General features: G+C 46.2%; 1 protein-coding gene across 2 annotated transcripts in view; it reads right to left on the bottom strand.

Moving 5' to 3' along the window:
* EVA1A (eva-1 homolog A, regulator of programmed cell death) overlaps window positions 1-25,759 on the bottom strand; it is a 300,077-nt gene extending 274,318 nt beyond the window's left edge. For both annotated transcript variants that reach the window (XM_039530655.1, XM_039530658.1), the window contains exon 1: window positions 25,589-25,759. In XM_039530655.1, coding sequence (XP_039386589.1) covers window positions 25,589-25,688 — 100 coding nt within the window. In that variant the 5' untranslated portion in view covers window positions 25,689-25,759. The remainder of the gene's footprint in view (window positions 1-25,588) is intronic.
* Between the last annotated feature and the right edge of the window lie 1,116 nt (window positions 25,760-26,875).

Raw genomic sequence — 26,875 nt, 5'->3', positions numbered from 1 at the left:
GGGAGATCTAGTTTAGAAACCATCAAGCTCCAGTCTCCTTGCATTTGAACTGTGCATGTAGGAAACATTATTCAGTGTTCCCTATAGGGAAGGAAATACCACAAGTACTGCAATAAGCTTTGTGACTTAAAAGGCATTTGTAAAGATGATAATGGAGACCACTCTATTCCCCGACCTCACAGGCTCATTGGGATGCTTAATTCATTAATGCTCATCAAGTACTGCGAGATATTGGGATTGAAGGTGTTCTAGGAATGCCTTATCTTCATCTAATCCCAGTAAGATACAGAGAGACCAGGTGATGCAAGGGGGAGAGAATTAGGCTTGAAGTCGGGACACCTGCTTTGCTGTTGTCCAGTCATGTGACCTTGTGTCACTGTCTCTATGCCTCAGTTTCCACATCTGTAAAACAAAAATAATTCCATTTACCCATCTTTGTTAAGTGCCGCGGACTCCATGGATGAAGAGTGCTATATAAGCACTATGAATTGTTATTATTAGTAATATTGCTGAACAGATTGTTAGATGGTATTTCAAAGCTGAAACCGGGGAGTGGGGGGAGAGAAATGTTAAATTTTTCTGATAGATCTGGAAAAAACTCTAAATTAGGTCACACAAAGGCAATCCCCCATTTTGGATCTAGCAAACTAAACAGACCTCGCCGTGTGTCCTGCTGCAGCACAGAGATGGAAACACAAAGCTCTGCAGCAAGGAGTCGGTAAATAATGACAATACTGTGTCTGTCCCTTCTGTCGTTGAAAGAAACCTCTGAGGTGTTTTATCTGCACTTGTTTCCTCATTACGGGGGTCTTAAGGATTCCAGGGCACTTCTAAGAGCCTCATTAGGAACGCCAGTGTAGATTTATGGCTGAAACACTAGCACACACAAGCAGCCAGCCACAGTGAGGAAAAAAAAAAGAAAAAAAAAACACCCACCACCAAGCACTAAAAATTCATAGATCATCTTAAAAACAATCAGGAGTCCGGTGGCACCTTAAAGACTAACAGGTTTATTTGGGCATAAGCTTTCGTGGGTAAAGAAACCTCACTTCTTCAGATGCATGGAGTGAAAATTACAGATACAGGCATAAATATACTGACACATGAAGAGAAGGGAGCTACCTTACAAGTGGAGAACCAGTGTGAACAAGACCAATTCAGTCAGGGTGGATATGGTCCACTCCCAATAATTGATGAGGCGGTGTCAATACCTGTAGAGGGAAAATTGCTTTTGTACTGAGCCAGCCACTCTCAGTCCCTATTCAAGCCCAAATTTAATGCAAATTTGGAAATGAATTGTAGCTCTGCAGTTTCTCTTTGAAGACTGTTTTTGAAGTTTTTTTGTTGAAGGATGGCTACTTTTAAATCTGTTATTGAGTGTCCAGGGAGACTGAAGTGTTCTCCTACTGGCTTTTGTATGTTATCATTCCTGATGTCTGATTTGTGGCCATTTACTCTTTTACATAGAGACTGTCCGGTTTGGCCAATGTACATGGCAGAGGCACATTGCTGGCACATGATGGCATATATCACATTAGTATATGTGCAGGTGAATGACCCCTGATGGCACGGCTCATGTGGTTGGGTCCTCTGATGGTGTCACTAGAATAGATATGGGGACAGAGTTGGCAGTGGGGTTTGTTACAGGGATTGGTTCCTGGGTTAGTGTTTCTGTGGTATGGTGTGTAGTTGCTGGTGAGTATTTGCTTGAGGTTGGGAGTTTAGATAGTTTACTAGACGCAATAAATCGATCCCTGCTGGATCGATCGCTGCCCACCGATCCCGCCGGTAGTGAAGACATATCCTCAGAGCCCAGGTCAACTGACTCAGACTCAACTGTGCTGCAGGGCTAAAAATAGCAGTGTAGCCATTCCGGCTTGGGCTGGAGCCCAGGCCCTGAAACCTGGTGAGCTTGGTAGATCTCAGACCCTTGGATTTAGCCCAAACCCAAACATCTACACTGCAATTTTCAGCCCTGCAAGCCTGAGACAGTTGACCCAGGCTCTGAACTTGCTATAGGGGGTCCTTTTTTTTTTTTTTTTGCTGTGTAGACGTACCCAACGCTGCCACTCTTGTCCTTAGATTTGTTATAGGGTAAATCTCTTAAACTCATCTCAAGACATGCCACCTCCCTGCCTCACCATTCTTGGGAGATTAGTGTCACAAACAGCCCTTATGCCCAGCCCCTGATTAGGAATGGAAGGGGTGAAAAGCTCTTTGCACTATCTAAACCTAAATATATTAAGGTCCTGATTCTCACTTACCCTCAAGCCCTTTTATACCATCAATCAGGCCCCCTCATCCCTAAAGAAAATGAAAGCCTTTAGAGAGACAAGTTGGGGGAGGTACTATCTTACTGGATCTACTTCTGCTGGTAGAAGAGACAGGCTTCCAAGCTCCACAGAGCTCTTCTTCAGGCCTGGGCAAAGAAAGCTATTGATAATTCAGAGTCACAGAAAAGTAAAAAGCTGTTGTCTGGAGAGTAGACACCTGCCTATTTAGACACTTCCACCCAGGCCAAACATCCAGGGAAAATCATAAACCCTCTCCATGTTTGTCAATGTAGCGATTAACCCACAGCACTGACAAGACAAACACAAGATCATGCGTCCAGCACATACAGTTACTCAGCAAAGGTGCTGTAGGGAGGTTAATAGTTTCCTAAAGTCCTTGCTGACAAAGCATGCAGGAAAACACCAATGCCCTGGTTCTCAGAGGTGTTTAGAACCCTAACTCTTATGCACCTGCCTCCTAGTGAAATTAATAAATCCCTTTGAGGCTCTGGGCCCAGATGCTTTCCCCAGCAGATTTCATGTGCCTAAAGCTGTGTCTACACTTGCAGTGGTGTGTGCAGCACAGACACTGCACTCCCAGCTAGCATGGGGATAAATAGTAGCGTAGACAGAGAGGCACTACTTAGGAGCACAGAGTGCCCTTCACACCTGAATCCCAGGGTATATACCCTACACAGGTTCTCTACTTGTCCAAGCAGTGCCTCTCATATCTATGCTGCTACTTTTAGCAGTGTAGCATCCTGCTGTCTCTGCCTTTCCTCGCTGCAGTGAAAGCTCCGGTGAGGAGGCAGTGGGGAAAGGCTTTGGCAAGGAGGGGTTACCAGCACGTTTTCCTGCTGCCAGAGCCTTTCACTGAAGCATGTAGTACACATATAGTGCCTGTACTCTACATGCCATCCTAAGTGTAGACATAGCCTGAGAAAAAGGGCTGAGTTCAAAGTTGGATCTGAAATCTCTTAAGGCTTCTTGCTGTTCAGATCCAAGGTTGTGATTTGGCTCTAACTGATTCTGGCATTTGTGAGAACAAATGTCTTGGTTTCTACAGAGTGTTTAACTTTTTTTGGTGTACTGCACCAGTAAATCTCTACAGCCCCACTGACTGCATTGGCTACTGATCTCTGAAGACATTACAGCTGAGCAATTCATTGCAACAGGGTTTCAAGCAAGGACACAAACTGGTAGCAGATGGGTGTGAGCTTTGAAAATTTAGGTGAACCCTCTAAAATTTGCTTTTCACAGGCTGCCTTGTGCCTTTGCAGAAGAGAATCTTAAAGGAAGCCAGGCTTTCCAGAAGCTATTTTTTATACTTACAGTAACTCCTCACTTAAAGTCGTACAAGTTAACATTGTTTCACATTGTTACGTTGCTGATCAATTAGGGCAGTGGGTCTCAAACTAGGGCTGCTGCTTGTTCAGGGAAAGCCCCTGGCGGACAGGGCCGGTTTGTTTACCTGCCGCGTCTGCAGGGTTTGCCGCTCCAGGCCAACGGGGGCTTCAGGAAGCAATGCGGGCCGAGGAACGTGGTGGCCACTCTTCCTGCAGCCCCCTTTGGCCTGGGATGATGAACTGCGGCCAGTGGGAGCTGCGATCAGCCAAACCTGCGGACGCGGCAGGTAAACAAACCAGCCCGGCCCGCCAGGGGCTTTTCCTGAACAAGCGGCGGCCCTAGTTTGAGAACCACTGAATTAGGGAACATGCTCATTTAAAGTTGCACAATGCTCCCTTATAACATCATTTGAAAGCTGCCTGCTTTGTCCACTGCTTGCAGAAAGAACAGCCTGTTGGAGCTGCTCCCAGGAGCCTCCTGCTTGCTGTGCGGGGGGGAGGAGTTACATGCATGAGCACAGCCCTGCAACCCTCACTCATGGGAGCACTCCTATTGATTCCCATGGGATCACCCACACAGGAAAAGGCTACTCACATGAGTATATCGCACTGGTCTCCCCCTGCTACTAATCAACAGCAATGAATCGTTGCAATAACTGGAGCAATCCAGACGAAACAAAGATCTGCCAGTCCACAGGGAACTGCTCATCTCACTGCAAGATTCTGTTCCTTCGCTCATCTTAGTGCCACTAGCAATTGCTGTCTCCCCTAACTCGTTTTAGTGTCAGCCAGTGTTAGATTTACCAGCCCTTGGGGACAGACAGCCATTTCAGAGATCAGCTGGAGAAGTGTGCTGTCGGAGACAGAAATGCCAAATTGGGTCCTGGACTTTCTTGAAAATCAGAAATGCCAGTTAGCTGTTCTTGGTGTTACCCATTACTCCCAGGAGATGTTTCTAACTGGTTAGATGCAGCTGAAGAAGAACAACTTTGATCCCTTTCTTCCTTAAGAGGGTGCCCCCCTCCCTTTTCCCTCAGAAGCAGGTAGTTCCCTGTGTCTGGACATGAATGGGCTTGTACACGTGTCATTGGGAGCCCTTGTTTTTATGATTCAGGCAGCCATGTCTGACCAGCCAGTGGCAGGAGCTTATGCTGGGAAGTCAGGGAGAGCCCTTCTTCAATCCAGTGGGGGCCACATTGATCCCTAATACAACTCATTCTAATAGGAGCTTGGAAACTCTGTACACTCCACCAAACTGGTGCTCAATATGCTGTAAATCAAGTGAGACGTTTACAGCACTCTGTGATTTGTCTCTGGACGCCACGCTGTCCACTACCTCCCTGCCTCCCACCAACAGGCTTCTACTGAGCAGAAACAATTCCCCTCAGCTCCATCACTCTAATGTACAGATGATGGGGAAATGCATAGGAAGGCTACATGAACGAAAGGCATCTCAAGCCTGCTGTGGTCAGAATGCGTATCTGTCCAGTAGACTGGATTTTCCGGCTCTGTTTCTAATGAGATTGGTTCCCATTGCCACAAAAAGAGGCCATGGCTTAATTTGCCAAGAGGACTTTTGTCATGCTGCCTAGGGAAGCACAACCATCTTATCGCTTCAGCCAGTTTAAACCGAACCTCCTCCTAGCCACCCCTTCCCAATTATAAAGGCAGAATTTGAAAAAGAGAAAGTGATGTCCACTTCCTCAGCAAGGAAAAGTCATTGTTGGAGATGTTAATCATTCATCTCCCCATGGATCTGAACAGATCTTTACAACCCTGCTTACCATTTAGCAAGGGTCACCTGTCATGGCAAATTAATAATAAATAAATAAAATAAATAAATAAATAAATAAATAAATAATATTAAGCAGCCCATGATAACACAGGACCTATTTGGGGCAAATATATTTTTCCTGCATTTGAAATGTGACAAATTTTTCTCACACAATTGCCATATTTTGCAATGTGTCTTGAAAAAAAATGAAACTCCAGAGCAGGAGCAATGGCAAAGTAGAAAAACAGAACAGCAGGAGTTGCACAGAAATGGTTTTGGCCGCTCCACACAGTACTGCGGTCAGCGACTGAGCAGTCTTACTTTAAAGGCCCACTGTCAGGTATAGATGGCTGACACAAGACCTACGCTGTCAGGAGTCTCTGCCCGATATAGCGTAGCTAAAACGAGATCATTTTCGCAAATACAGCCTGCCTTCAACTGTTCTTTCCTCCACGCCATTCATTCCATCCAAGTTATTTCACTGAACAAGAACCAGTGCTTGTTCTTATTGTTAGGCTAACAATAAACTAAATACGAGCACAGCTTGGGACCCAGACACGTGTGCACCATCATCAACTGGGGATCCACTTCGCTGCTCCACGCTCACTTTTATAAAGGTTTGATCACTTTGATTTTGCATTTGGCTTGAACACACAAACCAGGAAGTAAACGAGCTTTCACAACAGAAACAGCAACTAAACAAAAGACGCATGAAAAGAGAGACGTGCTTCAGAAAGAATCAGATCAACCTCTGGAGTTTCTATGGGGTGATGTGAAGAATAAAATCTAGACAGAAAGAAAATTCAACAATTACCAATCTTCTAAAATGTAAAGCATTTCATTGTAGTGAATTTACCTATAGCTAAGGGGGTTGGGCTTGGAAACTTTGTGACTTTGAAAAGGCACGTTTCTGACTCTGTATATTCATAGTAGGAAAAACAAGACGACATATAAGAGAGACATCTTCAACAATCCTATCGATCATTTATGGAGAAGCACAGGAGAGACAGGCTCCTTGTTCTCTGTTCCAGTGTCAGGTTCCACCCCAACCAAGAGCAGGCCGGACAGGGAAAGTCCCCGTTCACATCCAGGCCTGGAGCATGTTCATTCACTCATGCTCATGTACAGTCCTGTCACTTGCTGGGACTGCAAGAGGGTGGACTGTGCTTAGCAAGGACAGAATCTGCAGAGATTTTAGCTGCTAAAATCTAAGTCTCTACTGAGCACATGCAAACTGTGGTTTTTCAGAGGCTCGTAACTGTAGGATTTCTACAGTTTTCATGGGTGTGGCAAAAGGCACCTCGCTGACACAGACCACGCCATGCCAAACTTCAAGACGCTGCTCCAAAGCATAGGGCTGGTACAGCATTTCCAAAAAAAAGTTGTCAGAATTTAACATGGGCAAAACAATGTATTTTTCCCTAGCCTTGTCTTTGGAAATGGCTCAACCATTGTGGCTGAAGTTTTCCAGAAAAGTTTAGCCTGAGGCGGGCACCCTACAAGCAAAATTTCAGCCCAAATGGTTAATGTTTGTTAACATAAGCAAGTGAAAACAGGACCTGATACTGGGAAATGCTGGGCAACCCAGCAGCCTCACCAGCCCCACCTATAACAAGCTTATTAGTCCTGCAGAGCAAAGAGAGCATGTAGCATTCTGTTCCTTCTTGTGCAGCCTCGGCAGAATCAATTACTAACTTCCACTTGGTCACATCTGTGAAATCCATTTAAGGCAGGGGTGGGGAACCGCCAGCCCAGGGACCGGATCCAGCCCTCGGCTTCATTTCATCCAGCCTGTGGCAAGTCTCTGCTCCGCAGGCCTGAGCCCCAAGCCTTGGCGCCCCTCCCCCCGCACGGGGCTAGAGCTGCGAGCGCTGCTCGACAGCATGTCCCTGCCCCCCTGCCTAGCGGCTGCAATCAGGAAAGATCCGAGTGCTGCCCCCGTCCCCAGTGCCAGCTCTGCAGCTCCCATTGGCTGGGAACCGCGGCCAATGGGAGCTGTGGGGGCAGCGCCTGCAGGCACAGGCAGTGCGAACCACGCAGAGCCGCCTGGCCCCTCCACCTAGGGGACAGACATGTCCCCACTTCCAGGAGGAGCGCAGAGCCAGGGCAGGCAGAGCTTAGGGCAACCTTTCAGAAGTGGTGTGCCAAGTTCACTGTAATTTAAGGTTTCGCCTGCCAGTAATACATGTTAACGTTTGTAGAAGGCCTCTCTCTCTGTCTATATTATATAAATAAACTATTGTTGTATTTAAAGTAAACAAGGTTTTTAAAATATTTAAGCAGCTTCATTTAAAATAAAATTAAAATGCAGATCTTATCAATTTAGTGTGATCTTTGCCTGGGATCCTTGTCTGGGGTTCCAGCCACCAGCTCTGCTCCGCCCGCTGCCGGTCTGGGGTCTAGCCGCTGGCCCTGATCCGCCCGCTGCCGATCTGGGGTCTAGCCGCTGGCCCTGCTCAGCCCACTGCCAGTCTGGGGTTCCATTCACTCAGCTGGCAGCAGGCTGAGCGGGGCCGGTGGCAGGCTGAGCGGCTCAGTCTGCTGCCAGTCTGGGGTTCCGGCTGCCGGCCCTTTGCCAGTCGGGGTCCCAGCCGCCAGCTCCGCTCAGCCTCCTGCCGGCCTGGGTGAGCAGAACCCCAGGCTGGTAGCGGGCTGAGGGGGGCCAGCAGATGGGATCCCGGCTGGCAGGAGCTGGCGGACGGAACCCCAGACCAGCAGCGGGCTGAGCTGTGCCAGAGGCCGGGACCTCAGACAGGTAGCAGACTGAGCTGCAATGCCCGCTGCTGATCTGAAGTCCCAGCCACCGGCCCCGCTCAGCCCGCTGCCAGCTGAGCGAATGGAACCCCAGACCAGCAGCGGGATGAGCAGGGCTGGTGGCTGGAACCCCAGACAAGGATTCCAGGCCCTGCTCAGCCCGACGCCGGTCTGGGGTTCTGTCCGCCAGCTCCTGCCAGCCGGGATCCCGGCCGCCAGCCCCCCTCAGCCCCCTACCAGCCTGGGGTTCTGCTCATCCAGGCTGGCAGGAGGCTGAGCAGGGCTGGCAGCCAGAACCCCAGACCAGCAGCAGGCTGAGTGCTGCCGGCACCCTGCTGAGTGATGCCAGAACCCGAGTGCTGGCAGTGGACTGAGCCACTCAGCCCACTGAGTGGCTCAGTCCACTCAGGGGAAGAGGGAGAGACTGGGCGGGAAGAGGTGGGGCAGGTTGGGGCCTTGGAGGGAAGGGGTGGAGTGGGGGTGAGGCCTGGGGCAGAGCCAGGGGTTGAGCACCTCCCGGCCATTTGAGAAGTCAGCGCCTGTGCTGTGCACGTGCGCTGCTGCCCCAGTCTAGGCATCCAGACGCCTAAGCCCCAAGCAGTGCACAAACTGGGGAAAATAGGTGTCCCTCTGCCTAACTCGTCTGGAGGGCCCAATCCAGCAAACGTGCTCAGAGCTCACCTACCTGATTGGGCCCCACAGGAGCGTTCATACAAAACGGAGGAGCTCCCTCCTAACTTTTTGCCTAGTTGTTTGGGTAAGCACCTGGAATGTGGGAAACTCCCAGTTCAAGTTGTCCCTCTGCCTGAGCAAGGATTGGAACAAGGATCTGTCACCTCGCAGCTGCTTGCCCAAACCATTGGGCTATGGGATAGTCTCATTCACCTCTGCTGAAGCCATTTCACTGTGGATAAATGAAAAAGTCTTTGGGCCAGAGAAAACACACATGAGCTGGAGAATGACTCTGTGGCCTGCTGGTTAGCACACTCACCAGGGTGTGGGAGACACAGGAGCCAGACCCTGCTCCACTGACTCTCAGCATCCACACATGATGAGACATGAGACTCTGTACTAAGCAGCTGCCCAGGCCTTCTGCTGGTATTCGCTGCAATTGCCCTTTTAACCAGATTCAGTGTCTGCTCTAAACACAAGATGCAGCACAGCCTGACGAGATGAGCCATTTTCAAATCTTTCCTCACACTTTGCTCAGAATCCAGTTTGTCTGAGACTGATCTGTGCTCCCCTCCGTCCTCAACTTTACCATTCATAGCAGAGCACATAAATATGTGCCCTTCAAAAACTGTTAAGACCAACGCTCTACCCCACCTACTCCCTGCCATGCCACATGTGCATCCAGTATTTTAAGGATACTCCTAAATCAGGACTGCCCAGAGTTTAGCAGCATGCAGGGAATGCAACAGATTACAGGTGCCAGGTTACAACACTCCATCTTGATCAACACTAGAGTCAAAATGGAGCATTAAAGGATGCCACTTGTAGTCTGTGTGGTCCACATCCTGTGCCAAAGAAGAGGGCATCCACTGGCTGAATTTATGGGTACTAGATGCATTTGAGGTGTCCTGTCCTAGTTATAATTCTATTGTGTAAATGACTCAGAGCTGCCAAACCATTGCTGTATCTCCCTGACATGAAGAAACACGCCTTAGGTCTAATGCAACCAAGCATTAAGCACCTGCTGGAAGAGCAGAAGTACAGATTTTAATTACTATGAATGTGAGCTCATTCTCATTCAATGAGCTGTAACAGGCATGCTCAGATCAGTCCGACATCCGAATCAGAGCTGAGAGACAGCCCACAGTCTTTCCTGAGGCAGAAGCAGCAGCTAAAGAGTGGGGGCGGGGGAGTTTAAATCTCCAATCTTTTGTTTCACGAATACTTAGAACAATGCAGAATTGTTACTCCTCTATCAAATTTCATCAGCAAGAGGACGAATTGAAACCAAATTCAGTGCTTATTCATACCCTGAAAAACACCAGAAAAGTCAATGGAGTTACTGCACCAGCATAAGTCACTGCAGAATTTGGCCCTGCTTGTCCATATGGAATGGTGCTCAGCTCACAACCAACCACAGTTCTTCATTAATGAAAGCTACAATTAGGAGTTAGGCCTATTGGAACTAGTAATGATGAGTACATGAGTAATATTGTGTAAATTGTAAGTCTCATCCAACTTCCTTTGACATGTGGGTTCCTATATGCATACACACACTTTAATGCACAACAAAATGGATGGAGCTTGAGAAGTTCTCAAACATCTAGGCAAGAGGGAATGATGATGATGTTAGAAACCACGGCCAAATTTTTCAGACTTGGTTGCCTAATGATGGGCACCTAAATCACTGTTTAAGCATCTAAAATTAAAAAATGGCCTGATTTTGAACTCTGAACATCCCATTAAAATCAGGCCACAATTATTAAAGTACCTACATATGTATTTAGGTGCCTAACTTTAGACAATCAAGTTTGAAAATTATGGCCCATATTTTTTCCTCTAAAATGTAGCACCCTCTATTCAAAATGAATTTATAAACCCAAGTTTACTTTTCCACTATTTATACTTGTTTATTTTTTGCATTGTATATGGACAATGAAAAGAGAGAGTCAGTTTCACTTTTGTTTACAGTCACTTTCTAGTCAATTTCACTTGCAGAGGATGCCAGCTCAGAGGGATTTTTTGTTTTTTTCAAACTGTTTCTATAGGATTCTTTTTAATTCACTGAAGTTCTGTTGGATGTAGGTTGTATGAAACCTGCTTTTACGAGTCTTTAATCTGGGGCTAAAGTTCACCTGACCCTGTCATTTGAATAACTGCATAAACATTTTTTTATTAATTCATTGGCATCTGCACCTTTAGCACAATACAAAAGGCAGGAAACTTACTTAAGCATCATTTTCCTGCAACAGATTGTGTTTGAAATGGGAGCAGTTGCAAATCGGCTCTCTTGACACCTTATCTATGCAGTTAAAAATAACCAAGTGGACTTTTTTTAAAAGAGAGAAATGTTTCCCTCGTCTAAAGCACAGTTTTGTCAGCAGCCCAGTTCTATTCAGTAAAGAAATATTTATGTACAGTCTATTTAAACTCTACCACTCATTGCACGTGAGTTTGGACCCTCAGGGTTTCTTCCGTTACAGCTGACAACATCCACCATGCCTAAAGTAGTGCAGGGAGCTGCATTCCTTCCACTGCTTTAGGTGTCAGGGATGTCATCAGCTGTAGCCAGGGAGACAGAAACATGTCAGCCCCAACTCAGGTCTTGGCACGTAGAGCCTTTCAGTTCAACTTCAGATATTACACTCTAACCCGCCCCCTCCCCACACACACACACTTTAATTTCCATGTGCAAATGTAGTGCATGTGGTCAGAGCTCTGGAGTGTAAAGTTCTCCATTTAGTCACAAAACAGGCTCAGGAAGGGCAACAACAGTTCAGGTTTCTCCCGTGCCTCAAACATGGCTTGGTGGAATCACCTCGGGGGTCTTGTCCACACTAATAAAACCTGTATGCTAGTTTCGAACAGCGGTGCTAGTGCAGGGCTCAGGTGCTTCTGCCTCCAGGCCACAAGAGCAGCACAAAAAGTTCCATAAGCTAAGTCAGGCCTCACTGACTCCGGTGCAACCACATCGCAGCTTATCAATTTGCACAGGTGAGACTGGATTGCAATGTAGTAAACAATTTTGTTGCTAATGCACGGGAAGGAACAGAATGCGGCCGACACTTTCATAGCTGGGCTGGAGCAATGGCCCCAGCTTGGCTGACACCAGGGACATAGCGAAATGCATGAGCCTCTGCAGCTTGAGCTAAAGAGCCAGGTTTCTCAGGCTGAGCTTATTAGTGGAGCCGCGCAGGCATGGCTCCACTAATTAGGTGCCTGGACCCTGGAGAAGACACATGTAAGGTGAAGTGGTGGCCTTGGGGGGAATAAGGGGTAAGGAGAATTTGGGACATGCAGGGCTGCGGCGGCCAGAGAAAGAGGCGACTTTCCCCAGCTCCGGGGCTGCGGCTGCCAGGGAGAGACAGCGGGGCTGCTGCGGCAGGGGGAGAGAGGGACAGATGCATCCCATTAGAAAGTTAACACTACTGATATTAAAATATGAGTTGTATGCTTTTATTTGTAGAACAAAAAAAACTTTAATTATTATTAAGGGTTTTTTTTATATAGCACTTTTATGCAAAGCGCTTTACAATAGTTAGCTAATGGTACAAACAACATTTGGAAAGATCATTTAAATGGTCCACCAAGACCCTCAGCAATTTTCAAGTGGTCCACGGAAAAAAAAGTTTGAGAATGACTGACCCAGACAAACTGTGGATCAGGCACAGAGGAGGACACAAAACACACCGACCAGTAAGCCCCACAGGCTCAATTTACTTTTGTCACTACCGTTAGTGTATTCAAAGACATATCTCCTAAGGCCGTGTATAGGGCCTGCTCTTGGTTTTTTGCTGCCCCGAAGCAAAGGTGCCACACCCCCAAAGGGCCAAAATGCCACCCCTTCAGAAGTGCCGCCCCAAGCACATGCTTGGGACGCTGGTGCCTAGAGCCAGCCCTGGCCGTGTCTGCTGGTTCCCTAGACGCCTTCGAGTAGCAGTGGACGCTGTCTGGGGTTCTCAGCTTGGTGTCTCCCTCTGAATCCCTGATTTTGACCCTCTGACCCTCACTCCTGTCCCTGTTTTCTCATTAGTTGTCCCCCAGAATTGGTTGGAATCTGGGTCTGGTAGCTCCTCCCCTTGGGCTGGGGTGAGGAGCCTTTGGCTGTGGGCAGGCAGATTCCCAATAGGTTCTAGCTGCCTGAACTCTCTCCCACCTCCCTCCCTTACCTGACGGCCAGGTTTCTCTTTCCCCACGTGCTCCCTTCTTAGGAGGACGCACTGGAGTCTTTTTGTTCACAGTTGCCCCCGGGGGAGGTTATCCAAATTCCACCCACGGAAGTTGCATTTTTGGGGTGAGGAACACCCCCTTAATTCCGCTTCTGCCCATATGTCTTCACACCAAGGGCAACCCGATGGGCACTCACCTTGCTTTTTTCCCCTTTGCCCAGAGCCTGCTGTTGTCCCCCATTTTCCACCTCAAGTAGGGACTCTGGGTGGGGTTCCTCCTCCCACCGTTCTGGTGGTGAGGGTCCCTGTCAGACTTCTATCAACAACCTAGGTGTACTCTTCTCCCCTACCGCTTGTTCTGGGCTACCTTTCCCTTCCCTCCCCTTCCCTGGGGAGGTCCTATTTTTGCTCCTTAGTCTAGAGAGTTTTCTGATTTTTCTCTTTCAAGCCCCTTTTCCTCATTCCCTGTTGGCACTGCTTTTTGTCATAGGGGACCTTGGGGCCCCACCTTTCCCTTTTAAGGGAAGGGACTCCAGTCAGTTCCCACCATGACTGGATGAGGTAGCTTATCAATTACCCTGCCCACTCCCATTTGAACTTCACCTTCATCTCTAGGGGGAATCTCAGCCACTGGGTAGAGTCTCCTTTTCCCACTGATACACTCCAACTCTAAGCTTCCACCTGGCAACATCCATAAGAACATAAGAACGGCCATACTGGGTCAGACTAAAGGTCCATCTAGCCCAGTATCCTGTCTTTCAACAGTGGCCAATGCCAAGTGCCCCAAAAGGAATGAACAGGTAATCATCAAGTGATCCATCCCCTGCCACCCATTCGCAGCTTCTGGCAAACAGAGGCTAGGGACACCATCCCTGCCCATCCTAGCTAATAGCCATTGATTGACCTATCCTCCATGAATTTATCTAGTTCTTTTTTGAATTCTATTATAGTCTTGGCCTTCACAACATCCTCTGGCAAGGAGTTCCACAAGTTGACTGTGTGTTGTGTGAAAAAAATACTTCCCTTTGTTTGTTTTAAACCTCCTGCCTATTAATTTCATTTGGTGGCCCCTAGTTCTTGTGTTATGAGAAGGAGTAAATAACACCTCCTTATTTACTTTATCTATACTAGTCATGATTTTATAGACCTCTAACATATCCCCGCTTAGTTGTCTCTTTTCCAAGCTGAAAAGTCCCAGTCGTATTAATCGCTCCACTTACGGCAACCATTCCATACCCCTGATCATTTTTGTTGCCCTTTTCTGAACCTTTTCCAAGTCCTGGCTGGGATGATTTAGTTGGGGATTGGTCCTGCTTTGAGCAGGGGGTTGGACTAGATGACCTCCTGAGGTCCCTTCCAACCCTGATATTCTATGATTCTATGATCTTTTTTGAGATGGGGCGACCACATCTGCATGCCGTATACAAGATGTGGGCATACCATGGATTTATATAGAGGCAATATGATCTTTTCGATCTTATTACACTGCTCTACAGCCAAAATGCTTCTGAAATAAATGTAGTCCAACTTTACTAATTCTGGGTCACTGAGAATGAAAATGATGCTTAAAATTGTTGATTGGCTCTAGTTTTCAAGTTATGCTATTGGGTCAGTATATACGACCCTTGACTTGGGAAAGCGGAGGATAAGTGAGTTATAAAGGGAAGGGATCTCAATTTAAACCAGAAATGACTAAAATACATCTTTGACTGGATCTATGAATAAATCTATGACTGGGTTTGGACAGTACTTGCTTTTTAGGCAAAACAATGAATGATGCAATCTGAAGCTGGTATTGCGTCATACATGATATGAATTGCATCATGTTATTCCTAGAAGTCATGGATGATGCAATCATAACGAAGCTTACATCACTCTGCTGAACAAATTGCCCTATATCAGCTCTAGAAAGCATACAGTGTTGTGCTCTCTTATTTGTCAGTGTTTGATTTTGCAAAGGGACACATTTCTGTTTAGCCAAAGTGAGCAGAGATGCCTCGTACTTGTGTGAACAGTGCAGATAACTTCTGCTATGTTTGTGGTGAAGTGACTTTTGCATCACAAAAGCGCAGTATAACCACTATGGTTAAGAAAGCCTATCACCTTTATTTTGGCGGCAAAATTGGAGATCAGGACAAGAGGTGGGCCCCACACATATGCTGCAACACTTGTGCAACAAATCTTCGCCAGTGGTTGAACAGGAGAAGGAAATCTATGCCTTTTGCAGTGCCAATGATTTGGAGAGAGCCAACAGATCATACCAGCAATTGTTACTTCTGCATGGTGCCTCCAGTTGGGAAAGGTGCGTCAAAGAAGAAAAAGTGGACTGTGCATTATCCAAATATTCCATCAGCTATACGCCCAGTACCCCACGGAGAAGGACTGCCGATTCCTGATGCACCAGAATCATTCTCACTTGAGTCAGACGAGGAAGAGGATGAAACTTCTGGTCCTGAACCATCAATGTCACAGGACCCACATTTTCTCTCATCCTCCTCCTCTGAACCACACCTCATAACACAAGGTGAACTGAATGACCTTGTCAGGGATTTGGAACTACTCAAGAGTAAGGCAGAGCTGTTGGGCTCCAGACTACAGCAGTGGAATCTCCTGGCAGGTGATGTTAGGGTTTCCATGTTCCGTGACCGTCAAAAGGATCTTGTCCCATTCTTCTTCATGGAAGGTGATCTTGTAGCCTGCAACAACATCGATGGTGTGATGGCAGCCCTCAACATCGTTCACGATCCAGATGAGTGGAGACTGTTCATTGATTCATCGAAGACGAGTCCTAAAGCTGTTTTACTGCATAATGGCAATGTTTTGCCATCAATTCCAGTGGGTCATGCAGTCCATATGAAGGAAACCTATGACAACATGAAACAACTTTTGAGGTGCATAAACTATGACCAACATCAGTGGCAGCTTTGTGGCAATTTGAAGGTTGTTGCTCTCTTGCTTGGTCTGCAGACTGGATACACAAAGTACTGCTGTTTTCTCTGCGAATGGGATAGTCTTGCAAGAGATTCCCACTACATCAAGAAAGATTGGCCACTCCGACAGTCATTGGAGCCTGGGAGGAAAAGTGTTCAGCGTCCACCACTTGTTGAATCAAGGAAGATTTTGTTACCACCCTTACACATCAAGCTGGGTCTGATGAAGAACTTTGTCAAGGCCATTGACAAAACACAAGCAGCTTTCAAGTACCTCCATGGAAAATTTCCAAGGTTAAGTGAAGCTAAGATAAAGGAAGGTGTCTTTGTTGGTCCTCAGATTCGTGAACTTCTTCGAGATGATACATTTGACCATGCACTGCGTGGCAAGGAAAAGACGGCATGGAAAGCCTTCCAGTTAGTGGCAATAAATTTTCTCGGAAACAACAAGGCAGACAACTACAGGTTGTTGGTGGAAAACCTCCTCAAGGCATACAAAAGCCTTGGTTGCAACATGTCACTAAAGATACATTTTTTGCACTCTCATCTAGATTTTTTTCCACCGAACTGCGGAGCAGTGAGCGACGAGCACGGCTAGCGACTTCACCAGGACATTGCAACAATGGAGAAATGCTATCAGGGCTAATGGAGCCCATCAATGCTTGCAGACTATTGCTGGACAGTGACAAGAGATGCTCCATTTAATGAATACAAGAGACAAGCCAAGAAGCGCCGAGAAGACACTGAATAGGACTAAACTATGTACATAATAGTTTTTTGCCTTTTGTTTCATAATAAATTTTAGTTATATAACCCTTTTGCTGATTTTTAAAGTGTTACATAAACAGGACAGGTGAAATATTATCATGTAAAGCAACCATAAACACATGAAAAGACCTAGGTTTACAATTTATGATTAAAACTCTACTATCTACACAATATACATAGACATAAAATGTAAAAACTTAGAAACAGTAGCCAATCAGTTGTTTTAATTATCATATTTGAATTCAGAACATCAAAATACATAATAAATAGCACATTTTATCTCTGAAGCAGACGATGTCTCAAAAATTGTAGACCAGTGTTATCTATCCCTTTCCTAATGATTCCCAACATTCCGTTAGCTTTTTCCACTGCCGCTGCACATTGAGTGGATGTTTTCAGAGAACTATCCACAACGACTCCAAGATCTCTTTCTTGAGTGCTAACAGGTCTTTATCAAATCCCTTTGAGTCCAGCGAGTGTCCCGAGGTAGTGTCCACCAATCCCCCTGCCGCCTCCCGCCCACCTCTACAGGAATGGTTAGCAGTCCCTTTTTTTTGCCTGTCTCCAATAGTCACAGTCCACCCACATTCCATTACCACGCAGTCTCACTTTAAAAGCCTCAGTCACCCAAACAGATAACAAACCACTCCCTGGATCCCTAAAGGAGTTCTCCTCATCTCCTCCTTTTTCTTTTCAGTCATCCTTGGTGTGGCAAAGTCACCCCTCTTCTCCCCTGACTCTGTTCCTTGAAACAGCCAGACCTCTCTCCTGGGAGTGTCCACTTCCCCAAACCCATCTGAGAGTTTGATCGCTGCCTGTGGCCCCAGACGCAGGTATTTAGAGAGAGGCTCTGGAGAAATTGTTGCAGTATATTACTATTTCAGTCTACATTTCACACACCCCCACACACCTCATCACTACAGTATCTGAGTGCCTCACAATCTTTATAGTATTTATCTTCATACACTCCTGTGAAGTGGGGCACTGCTATTCGTCAGCATAATGATGAGAAACTGAGGCACAGAGAGACTAAATGATTTGCCCAAAATCATATAGGAAGTCTGTGGCAAATCAGAATTTGAATCGAGGTCTCCGACAGCCCAGACTGTTTCTAAACAGCAAAAAAATTAAAGCAACATTTTAAACAGATAATCCCTCCATGTGCAGTCAGTCACTTTTCTGGCATCTCAAAGAGGCGACATTTCAGTTTAACTTCTGTTTACAAGTATCTAGAGTATTGCAATGTATTGGCTAGTGTATATCTTCCCCTCTGACACCCTTGGGTTTCATACTGCCTCCCATCACCATCACAGCTGAGCACTACCCACAGAAAAATCAATAGCAACTCTGACCATTGACTTCTAAAGAAGAGAACCCCTCAACTATGTATTGGACCATGTACTGCTACCAACAATTCTCCCTTCACTCACAAGTTAAGGGTCTGCATTTTGGGAGCAGAACGAACGAACGAACGTTTTCTCCTGTGGCACCATGATCTCCCAAACAGTCTTTGTGCTCAGCATATCTTATCTCAGTTTAAGAGTGGCTTCAAATCAGTTTAGCCAATTCATAAATTCTAAGGTCAGAAGGGATCATTGTGATCATCTAGTCTGACGCCCTGTATAACATAGGCCATAGAATTGCCCCAAAATAATTCCTAGGGCAGATCTTTTAGAAAAAATATCCAATCTTGATTTTAAAATGGTCAGTCATGGAGAATCCACCATAACCCTTGGTAAACTGTTCCAATGGTTAACTACTCTCGCTGTCAAAAATGTATGTCTTTATTTCCAATCTGAAGTGGGTTTGTAGTAGACTTAAACTAACCTGATTTCAGACCCTCAGACCAATTTAAGTGTTCATGCTGAGGGGGTTACAGCAATTTAGTTAAATTGGTTTAGATTAAATCAGTGCACAAACCACACATCGGCATGGCCCCTCTGCTGTAGCTCAAATAGAAGTTATGGGTTTGATGCAGGAATCACTGGGTGAAATCCTATACAGGAGGTCAGACCAGATTATCAGAATAGTCCCTTCTAACTTTAAAATCCATTAAGCCCGCACAAGGCCCACAGCACCAGAAGACCAGTGAGGCTCGTTTGGCCAAACAGTGTGGAAAAGGATAAACTGGGTTTTAAGAGAAAAAGTCCTTCAGCCCCTGTAGAGACCTAGGTTAGAGCACTGAGGGGGGCGGGGGGTAAGAAGGAAGGCAAGGGGCTTAGCTGGTTTTGTCTGAGGTTGTTAGGATATGGTAGTTTGCCCATTGTAGCGAAGGCCAGAAGTACAAACCCTCCTTACCAAATTACACAGCTGTGTTAGAGCCATTGAGAACAAAACGCTGTCCACCTTTCCCTTGTGTTAACACACGGCTTCCGTTCACTGCCCAGTTTTCAACACACTTGGATAATAGGCCTCCCCCTGACCTGACTGAACCCATTCACATCTCCAAGCCCAATATCTAAGTCTACTTAAATGCCATTCAGAAGCTGTTAGCCTGTCAATTTCTGTGATCATTTGGTGAATGGACTTGTCAAACAAATTGCCATTATTACGGGCTGATTAAATGCAAGCAGGGAGAAGGGGCTGTTCTCCTGCCACAGCTAGCCCCCCCCACCCCGTCAGCTCAGACAAACACAACGAGCCAATTAGCAGGTAGGTGACAAAGACAGCTCACAGTTTAAGCCAGCCCTGCATAAACAAAAAACACTCTGGCGGCATTTAACCGTAGGGAAAGGTCTTCAAGCGACATTCACAAAAGCTGCAAAGCAGTTAGCCAGCACCAGGATCCAGGCAAGGCATTATTAGCAAACATTTCTATCGTGGGGGCACCAGGCTGGGGCCCCATTGTGCTTGGTGGGTGCTGTAGAGCCATAATCAAAGTCCCTGCCCCAGAGAATTGATTTGACCGATACAGGTGTGATGGCCAACAGCAGGGTTAAACCAGGAACCTCCAGAGCTAAAACCATCAGCTGCTACAGGCTGAGCTAAAGAGCTCTGGAGCTGGGGGCTGTGACAGACTCGTGTCCTTGGTGGAGGACCTGTAACATACCCACACCAGTGGGGTACATAGACCGCAGCTCTTGGCAAAGCTTTCAGCTGTTGCATTTTAAGGCAGCACTAAGGGCCACATTCGGTCCCATTCTCATCTGTCCAGCACCACGAGTAAGTGAGGTGCAGGACAGTGCACAGAACTGACAACGCTGCACGCCCCGAGGAACCTGCATGTTAAGGCCTGGTCTTCCCAGTTCCAGCACACACACACACACACCCCCGTAGCTGCAGTGGTATAACCCCCAACAGGCATGGTAAACAACAAGAAGGCCTGATTTACACCCTACAGCTTACCCCAGTTCCAAGCTCTGTCAGCACAAGCAAAGCTGCTATTTGTCTGCACTCGGGGCTTCTGTCAGTGCAGCTGCACGGATGGCTGAAACCGGGGCAAATCCCCAGTGCGGAGAAGGCACAAGGCACTCTGATGGGTGCAGATACGAGTGATACACACAGATGGCAGGATACACTAGGAAATCCAAAGGTGAGGATGACTTGAAGGCTGCCCCCCCAGCTGATTTAGGCCCTGCAATGAGCTGCACTCTGGCCAACTCAGATCCACATCGACTTCAATGGAGCTGCACCTGGGTTCACACACAGAGGATCAGGGCCTGGAACGATGGCTTGACTTGGCCCTGAAGAGGTTACTTTCCTCTCCACAAATCCCACTGACACGAATAGGATTTCATTTAGAACATTGTGAGCTCGTTCCCTAAGTCTCTGGGTGAATTCACAGCAGGAATTTGTACAGCACCTAGCACAGTGGGGCCCTGCTGCTAATGGGTACCTCCAGGTGCTACTGTAAATGTCCAACAAGTCAGCTTATACACAAGTCCAAAGGGCAGAGCGTGTTTTGTTTTGACAGCAATACTCACTGCAAGGATGGAAGACTGAGCTTGATAAGTTTATGGAGGGGATGGTATGATGAGACTGCCTAGCTGCAAGGAACTAGGTGGGGAGGGCTTTGAGTTACTACAGTGAATTCTTTCCCCAGTTCTGGCTGGTGGGTCTTGCCCATATGCTCAAGATACAACTGATCGCCATATTTGGGGATGGGAAGGAATTTTTCCCCAGGTCAGACTGGCAGAGACTCTGGGGGTTTCGCCTTCCTCTGCAGCATGGGGCACGGGTCACTTGTAGGTTTAAACTAGAGTAAATGGTGGATTCTCTGACCTGAAGTCTTGAAATCATGATATTAGAACTTCAGTAACTCAGCCAGAGGTTAGGGGTCTATTACAGGAGTGGGTGGGTGAGGTTCTGTGGCCTGCGATGTGCAAGAGGTCAGACTAGAAGATCACAGTGGACTCTTATGGCCTTAAAGTCTATGAGTCTAAAACAAATAAGAAGTTTTTAGAATAGCAAGAATCAACAAGAAAGTGTGCATAGGGATGTCATCTGGCTGTGTATTAATCCTGTGGGTCTTGGGGTTAAGGCACAGAGACCCAGGAGATCAGCATTCTAGTCCTGGCTTTGCTACAGATTTCAGATGCGACTTTGGACCCGAAAATCTTTGTACCTCAGTTACCCCATTTGTTAAATGAGGATAATACTCCTCTACCTCCCAGGGTTCATTAATGTTTGTAAAACCCTTTGAGGTCCTTAGCTGGGATGGGCTCCAGGAGTGCAAAGTATTTGGATTACATATGAAGACTAAAGATGATACAACGTGCAGATAAGAAAAGCTACTACTGCTACCACCTGGATATTTGTTCATAGTTCTTTTCTTTTTGGAAGAGGATGGAGACACGCGACCGTCAATAAAGGCTTCAATGCACGAACGCTAAAGCATGGAGAATTTGGTTCCCTAATGACCATCTAGAACCACAGAGTCCTCAGCATTAGATCCACTGAAGAGAAGCATGATGTGGCAAATCACATAATGTAGTGCAAACACTAAGATCCGTCAAGGCAGCAGCTCATGCCTTATTAGCAGAATGCCCGGATATATATATATGTGTGTGTGTACACACACACACACACACACACACACACACACACACACACTTTTTTAAAGAACTATAACGAAAACCTTCAAAACTCTTCACATAGTTCCAATACTTCACACAAAAGGAATTTTTTATTCTTACATCTCAGATTACAAGAGCCCCTAATGTGATAGATGCTTAATTTGTTCCCCCCGCCCTCTTTTTTTTTTTTGGACAGTCAAGCTGCTCTGGCGGTGGGGATCCAGTGGAAATCTGAGGCAGCATGCTCTAGGGTAGGGTGCTGCCCTGGGAGTCAAGAGATCAGTGTTCTATTCCCAGCTAGAGCAAGTCACTCAATTTCTGTGGGCCTCTGCTTCCCTTCCCATCGTCTATCTATTTATATTTCTCTGCAGGCAGGAACTATCAGTCACTGTACAGCTCCTAGCACAATGGGGCCCTTGGTCTCAGTCAGGCGCCGGGGAGCTGAGAGCCATTGAACCCTGTATATAATGGAAACCACTTCAAGCCAGAGGCCACAGCAGCACCCCCAGAACCTCTAATTCCAACATCTATAATCGGGGCCTTTAATCCGTACAGCAATACTTGCAGTGCTAATGCAGACCAAGTTCTGCCATGGTGTGTTTTGCCTGTGCAGGGACTACAGATTTGGATCCTCAATAACCATTTTTCCTTGAAGCAGCACTACCTTGTGAGCGCCTGCTTTCCCAGTGGGGGATGCTGCTCTACACACACAAGGAGACCTGCATCTGAATCCCCATCCTGCTCTCACCTTCCCGAAAGGGCCAGCAGTTGGAATTGCTATAGAAGCCCCTGGTGGGAAAGGGAGGGTGTGTGCCAATCCCTCCTGGTGCTCAGCAGTAACAGTGATAGATCATAAAGGAGCATTAATGGGCTCAAATGTGAATCCAGTTCAGCCCTACCCAGTCAGGACAAAGGTGGCTACAACACAGGTTTTCAAAGGGTGAGGGCAGAGCTGGCATTAGGCATAAGCAGACTCAGCAATTACTTAGGGCCCGAGCAGCTCAAGGGGGCCACTTGTTCATTTTTTATTATAAGAACTTGTGTGTTTTAATTTTGCGGGAGTGGGGGGTGGAAAATATTCCTGTTTTGGGCCCCCAATGGCTAACGCTGGCTCTGGGTGATGGCTGCAAGAAGGAGATAATGGAGAGAGAAATAGAATAAAAAGCCATTGAGCCCATGGGAGCCACTGTGACCATGTTGGACTGCCACTTAGGGATACATCCCTTGTCCCTAAAGCTGGTGAAATTCAGCCAGGGATCTTGGCACGGCAAGGGGGAGAACCTGGAGCTGGCTATCCTGCTTTCCCAGTGACCTTTGCCTCCTAAGACCCAGGGGAGCCCTTTACAGCCCCACCAGAGAGGGGTCTCTGTGCTCTGCTCTCCCAGCCATGGCAACCGTGGTCAAACAACAAGAGACCAAACATACATTCAGATCCCTTCGCAAATGATCTACGTATCTGATTTGCCTTAATAATAAATAATAATAATACAAGAGCAACTGCAGCAGAGATGGGGAGTCCACCTGTGCACGTTTTCTTACTGTACTATAGCAGTTCTGAGGCAGTGTCCCTCTATGGAGATATATCATCAAAGTTTGGGACAAATGTGGTGCGTCAACTGGGCTGTCCCATCAAGGATGGTGGCAATATGATAAAAGTGTTATTAGTATTTATCTTTGTAAACATCATTGCAGATGGGAAGGTAGGTAAGTGCTAGATATTGTTAGGAGGAATACTGTAGTTTTATCTAGTACCTTTCATTCCGAGGATACCAAAACACTTAACACACAAAGCAGTATTATGGTAGCACCCACCAAGTGGTAGGCTCTATCCATAGCTAGAGTGAGACTTGTTCCCAGTTCCATAGACCGCAGTGTGAGAAAACAAGCGACAAAGGCCCCCCAGCCAACATTTCAATACAGCATCCAACCAACCTGCAGCGCAGCAAGTGGGTAAGAGAAAGGAGACTTTGAACAAGGGCAACGTCAGGTGCCAGGGACCTCACTGAAAACTTCCACAATCATTAGACTTCATGGAAATGCCAAAGCACAGAGTTTCCTTGGTGGGATTTGAATCTGTGGTTAAAAGAAAGCTAGGTATTGCCAAGTTAGTGCTTAGACCACTGACCTATCCCCTCCTTTTTAATCGAGCACAGTTTAGTTTTAAATTCATTGGTACCCCATAAGACATGATTTTGCTACCACTGAGTTTCTTATGCCCACTTTTAAAGTGGTAGCATCCTTCTAAGCCAGCATCCCCACATACTATTGAATTGGTTTTCTTTTTCTGGTTGGACTGCTAACACGGACTTTGTGCCTACCCTTACTGCTGACCTAACTGACATTTATGCTAGTGCCTTACGATCACAATGTACATCATTATGCTCTTGCCAGTAAGGCTGGCTGCGATGTAAAGAGTCTATATTTTAGTAGGATCAGTACTTTCTGCACAGGAACTGAAATATAAAAGGCAATTTCAACCGTTGTTCCTAAGTAGCCCACCCCACACACATCCACTCTACACCAGCTTGCTTTGAATGATGGATACAGAGAATGCTCAGCGCTAAAGAAACTTTAAAGGGAACAAACTACTATAAATTGGAAGTGCCTCAGCTCTTTCCATTCACAGGCAGATCTGCTTTGAAAGGCAGCCACAGAATTGATCTGCCCCCAAAAGAGACTGAATCGCAGGCAGGTCAGCCCCTTCAATACACTTTAAGACTTAAAACCCACCATATTCTAGTCCCCAACTGAAACTCCACAATAAACACCTCCTTTATAACACAAATCCCTCTGCAACATGCAAATACATTGGCTCCCAAGAACCAAGCTGTAATGCTGTGCGTATTGAAACTGCAATCGTGTACTTCAGTCTAAATCTTTTGATGACACAGTTCTCACTAATGACATTTTTCCACCAACAAACTATAATAGGAAGCTCTCCTCCACTAAAAAGTTTTAAAACATTCTTTATAATGAGCATCCTGAACTCTTCTTAGCTCTGGTAAGTGCATTCAGAATTCCATCAGATATTCTGGAGTCAATATTGCCCCATCACTAATGAGCTGACTGATTACTCCTAATCTCATGCAAAATTAAATCTACATTATTGTTTTATAGGCTGGAGTTGCTTTCACACATCTCACAGCCACAAGGAAGAGCAGCAGAAATCTAACTTTAATGTTTAATATTACAGCTGTATAGACTAGTGATAAAACATCTAGCATCTTTAAAGTAAAGTACATGTAACTACTGTGAAAGTTTCATGATATATGCTGTGAAAAAACATGTCAAACTGATAAAGATGTCTTTGGAAGTGAGTACCAGTAATTTCTGAGCATTGTAAAAGTAAACATAGGGTCAGATTCCAACCCATTTACTCACAGCTAGTAGCATCTTACTCTCTTAGTATTCCTACTGACTGCAATGAACTATTTGCTTATTAAAGGTACTATTTAACCTGAGCAAAGATGTCAGAATCTAGTCCATAATAAAATATCTTGATCCTACTATATTAGTTTTAACTTGTGTCCAGAAACTACCCAGCCCTGTAACCTAACCCTATTCCACCCTCATACATACGTATTTCCATCCAACACCACAAACTTAGGAAAGTTTACATAATTCCCTTCCCCCCATTTCCTGAAATTATTCAGAAACATCTCTGCTGAAATATTTTAGCTGGGGTTGCTAAGAAAGTTTTTTAAATAACTGAAATCCTCTTCATGAAGATCCGCTTCATCATATTTTAAAAGAATTAAAAATTGATCTCACTATAACTATTTCAGACCTGCTTGTATCCACTTTTCTTGGGTTGTTCTTGAAGAATATTTATTACCAATTCTCACTTATAGCCAATACAGTTCAAAGGATTAGAGCTTCACTCCTACCTGAGAAGTCTGAGGAAGTCTTAGCAAAGTTGCTGAGAGCTGTCAAGCACATTACTCCTAAGAGAAAGGTAGAAGTGGGAGACACATCTGGGCAGTTCATGCTTAAATATCCTCAACTGCTTGTTTTCTTCCAGAGAAAAGAAAAAAAATCTCTTTCTCCACCCAGCCTAATACTCCTCATTGCTGAGAGATCACTACTAGTCCCCTGGCTTGTGAACGATCACAGCAACCAGCCAGGAAGCAAAAGCACTCACTGAACACACATGCCGGGAGTGAGTGAATGGATCCCAGAGTGAGTGAAACTGACGAATGAGACAAACCTACCTGGGCCTTGGCGGCATTCCCAGGGTCCTAAAGCCCCCCTTTTCAAACTCCTCAGGCTACCCAGAGCACAAAGTTTGCTCCAATCCCCTGCTAGTGGCATTGGAACAATTTCTATAGTGGGGGAGGGGGTGCTGAGAGCCATTGAACAAAACTGTAAGCCCTGTATATGATGGAGACCACTTCAAGCTAGAGGGTGCAGGAGCACCCCTAGTTCCAACACCCCTGGCCACTGCTATGCAGATACTTAGCAGACAGCAAGAAGCCACACTAGGTAGGAATAGTTAGGTAAGAATGAGCAGCTGAGAAGTTTATTTTGCATTAAATACCCAATGTGATTCGGGAAAAACCCAGTTGATTTTACTGTATAGTTTGAAATCCTCTCCCTCACATACACAGAACCATGGCATGAGTTTTCAAACTTGGGAGCGTTTAAATCCATATTGGCACATCTAAGTAAGTAGCCTGATTTTCAGAGGCACTGAGCACTCCTCCCCTCCAAAAGAATCCATCCGTTCCATACTATTCCCCTGAAAACCCAACAGGACTGCCACTCAGGGCAACAGTGACAGCCTCCTCTTCTTGCACCGCTGGAGCTGTTGATGTGGTTTCGAGGTGCTGCATATTCCCTTGTTCAGGCTACAGTTGCTGGTTCAGATGCAAGACAGTAGCAATATCAGCTGCCTTAGCCTCAGCAATGTGTGACCTACACAACCAACGCTGCTAGGCCCAGACTCAAAAAAGAACAGAATTTTAAACAGGCAGTCAGCTTTGGCATTTTTTGGTCCTTACAAATCTTTTTTTTTTTTTGCCAATCTCTTCACACTCTCAAACATAGCGGGTTCCACAGTGCAGAAAGCCAGCCTTAGGACCGGGGGTGGGGAGTTGGCTAGTGAGATGATGCTCAGGGGTACACCCAAACCCCACAGACTCAACTGATTTAAGAAGTCCGTGTGAGCATACAGG

The sequence above is a fragment of the Mauremys reevesii genome, linkage group 3, assembly GCF_016161935.1.
Source record: "Mauremys reevesii isolate NIE-2019 linkage group 3, ASM1616193v1, whole genome shotgun sequence".
NCBI lineage: Eukaryota > Metazoa > Chordata > Testudines > Geoemydidae > Mauremys > Mauremys reevesii.
Note: the sequence above shows the minus strand (reverse complement) of the source record. Positions and strands in the feature narration are given on the sequence as shown.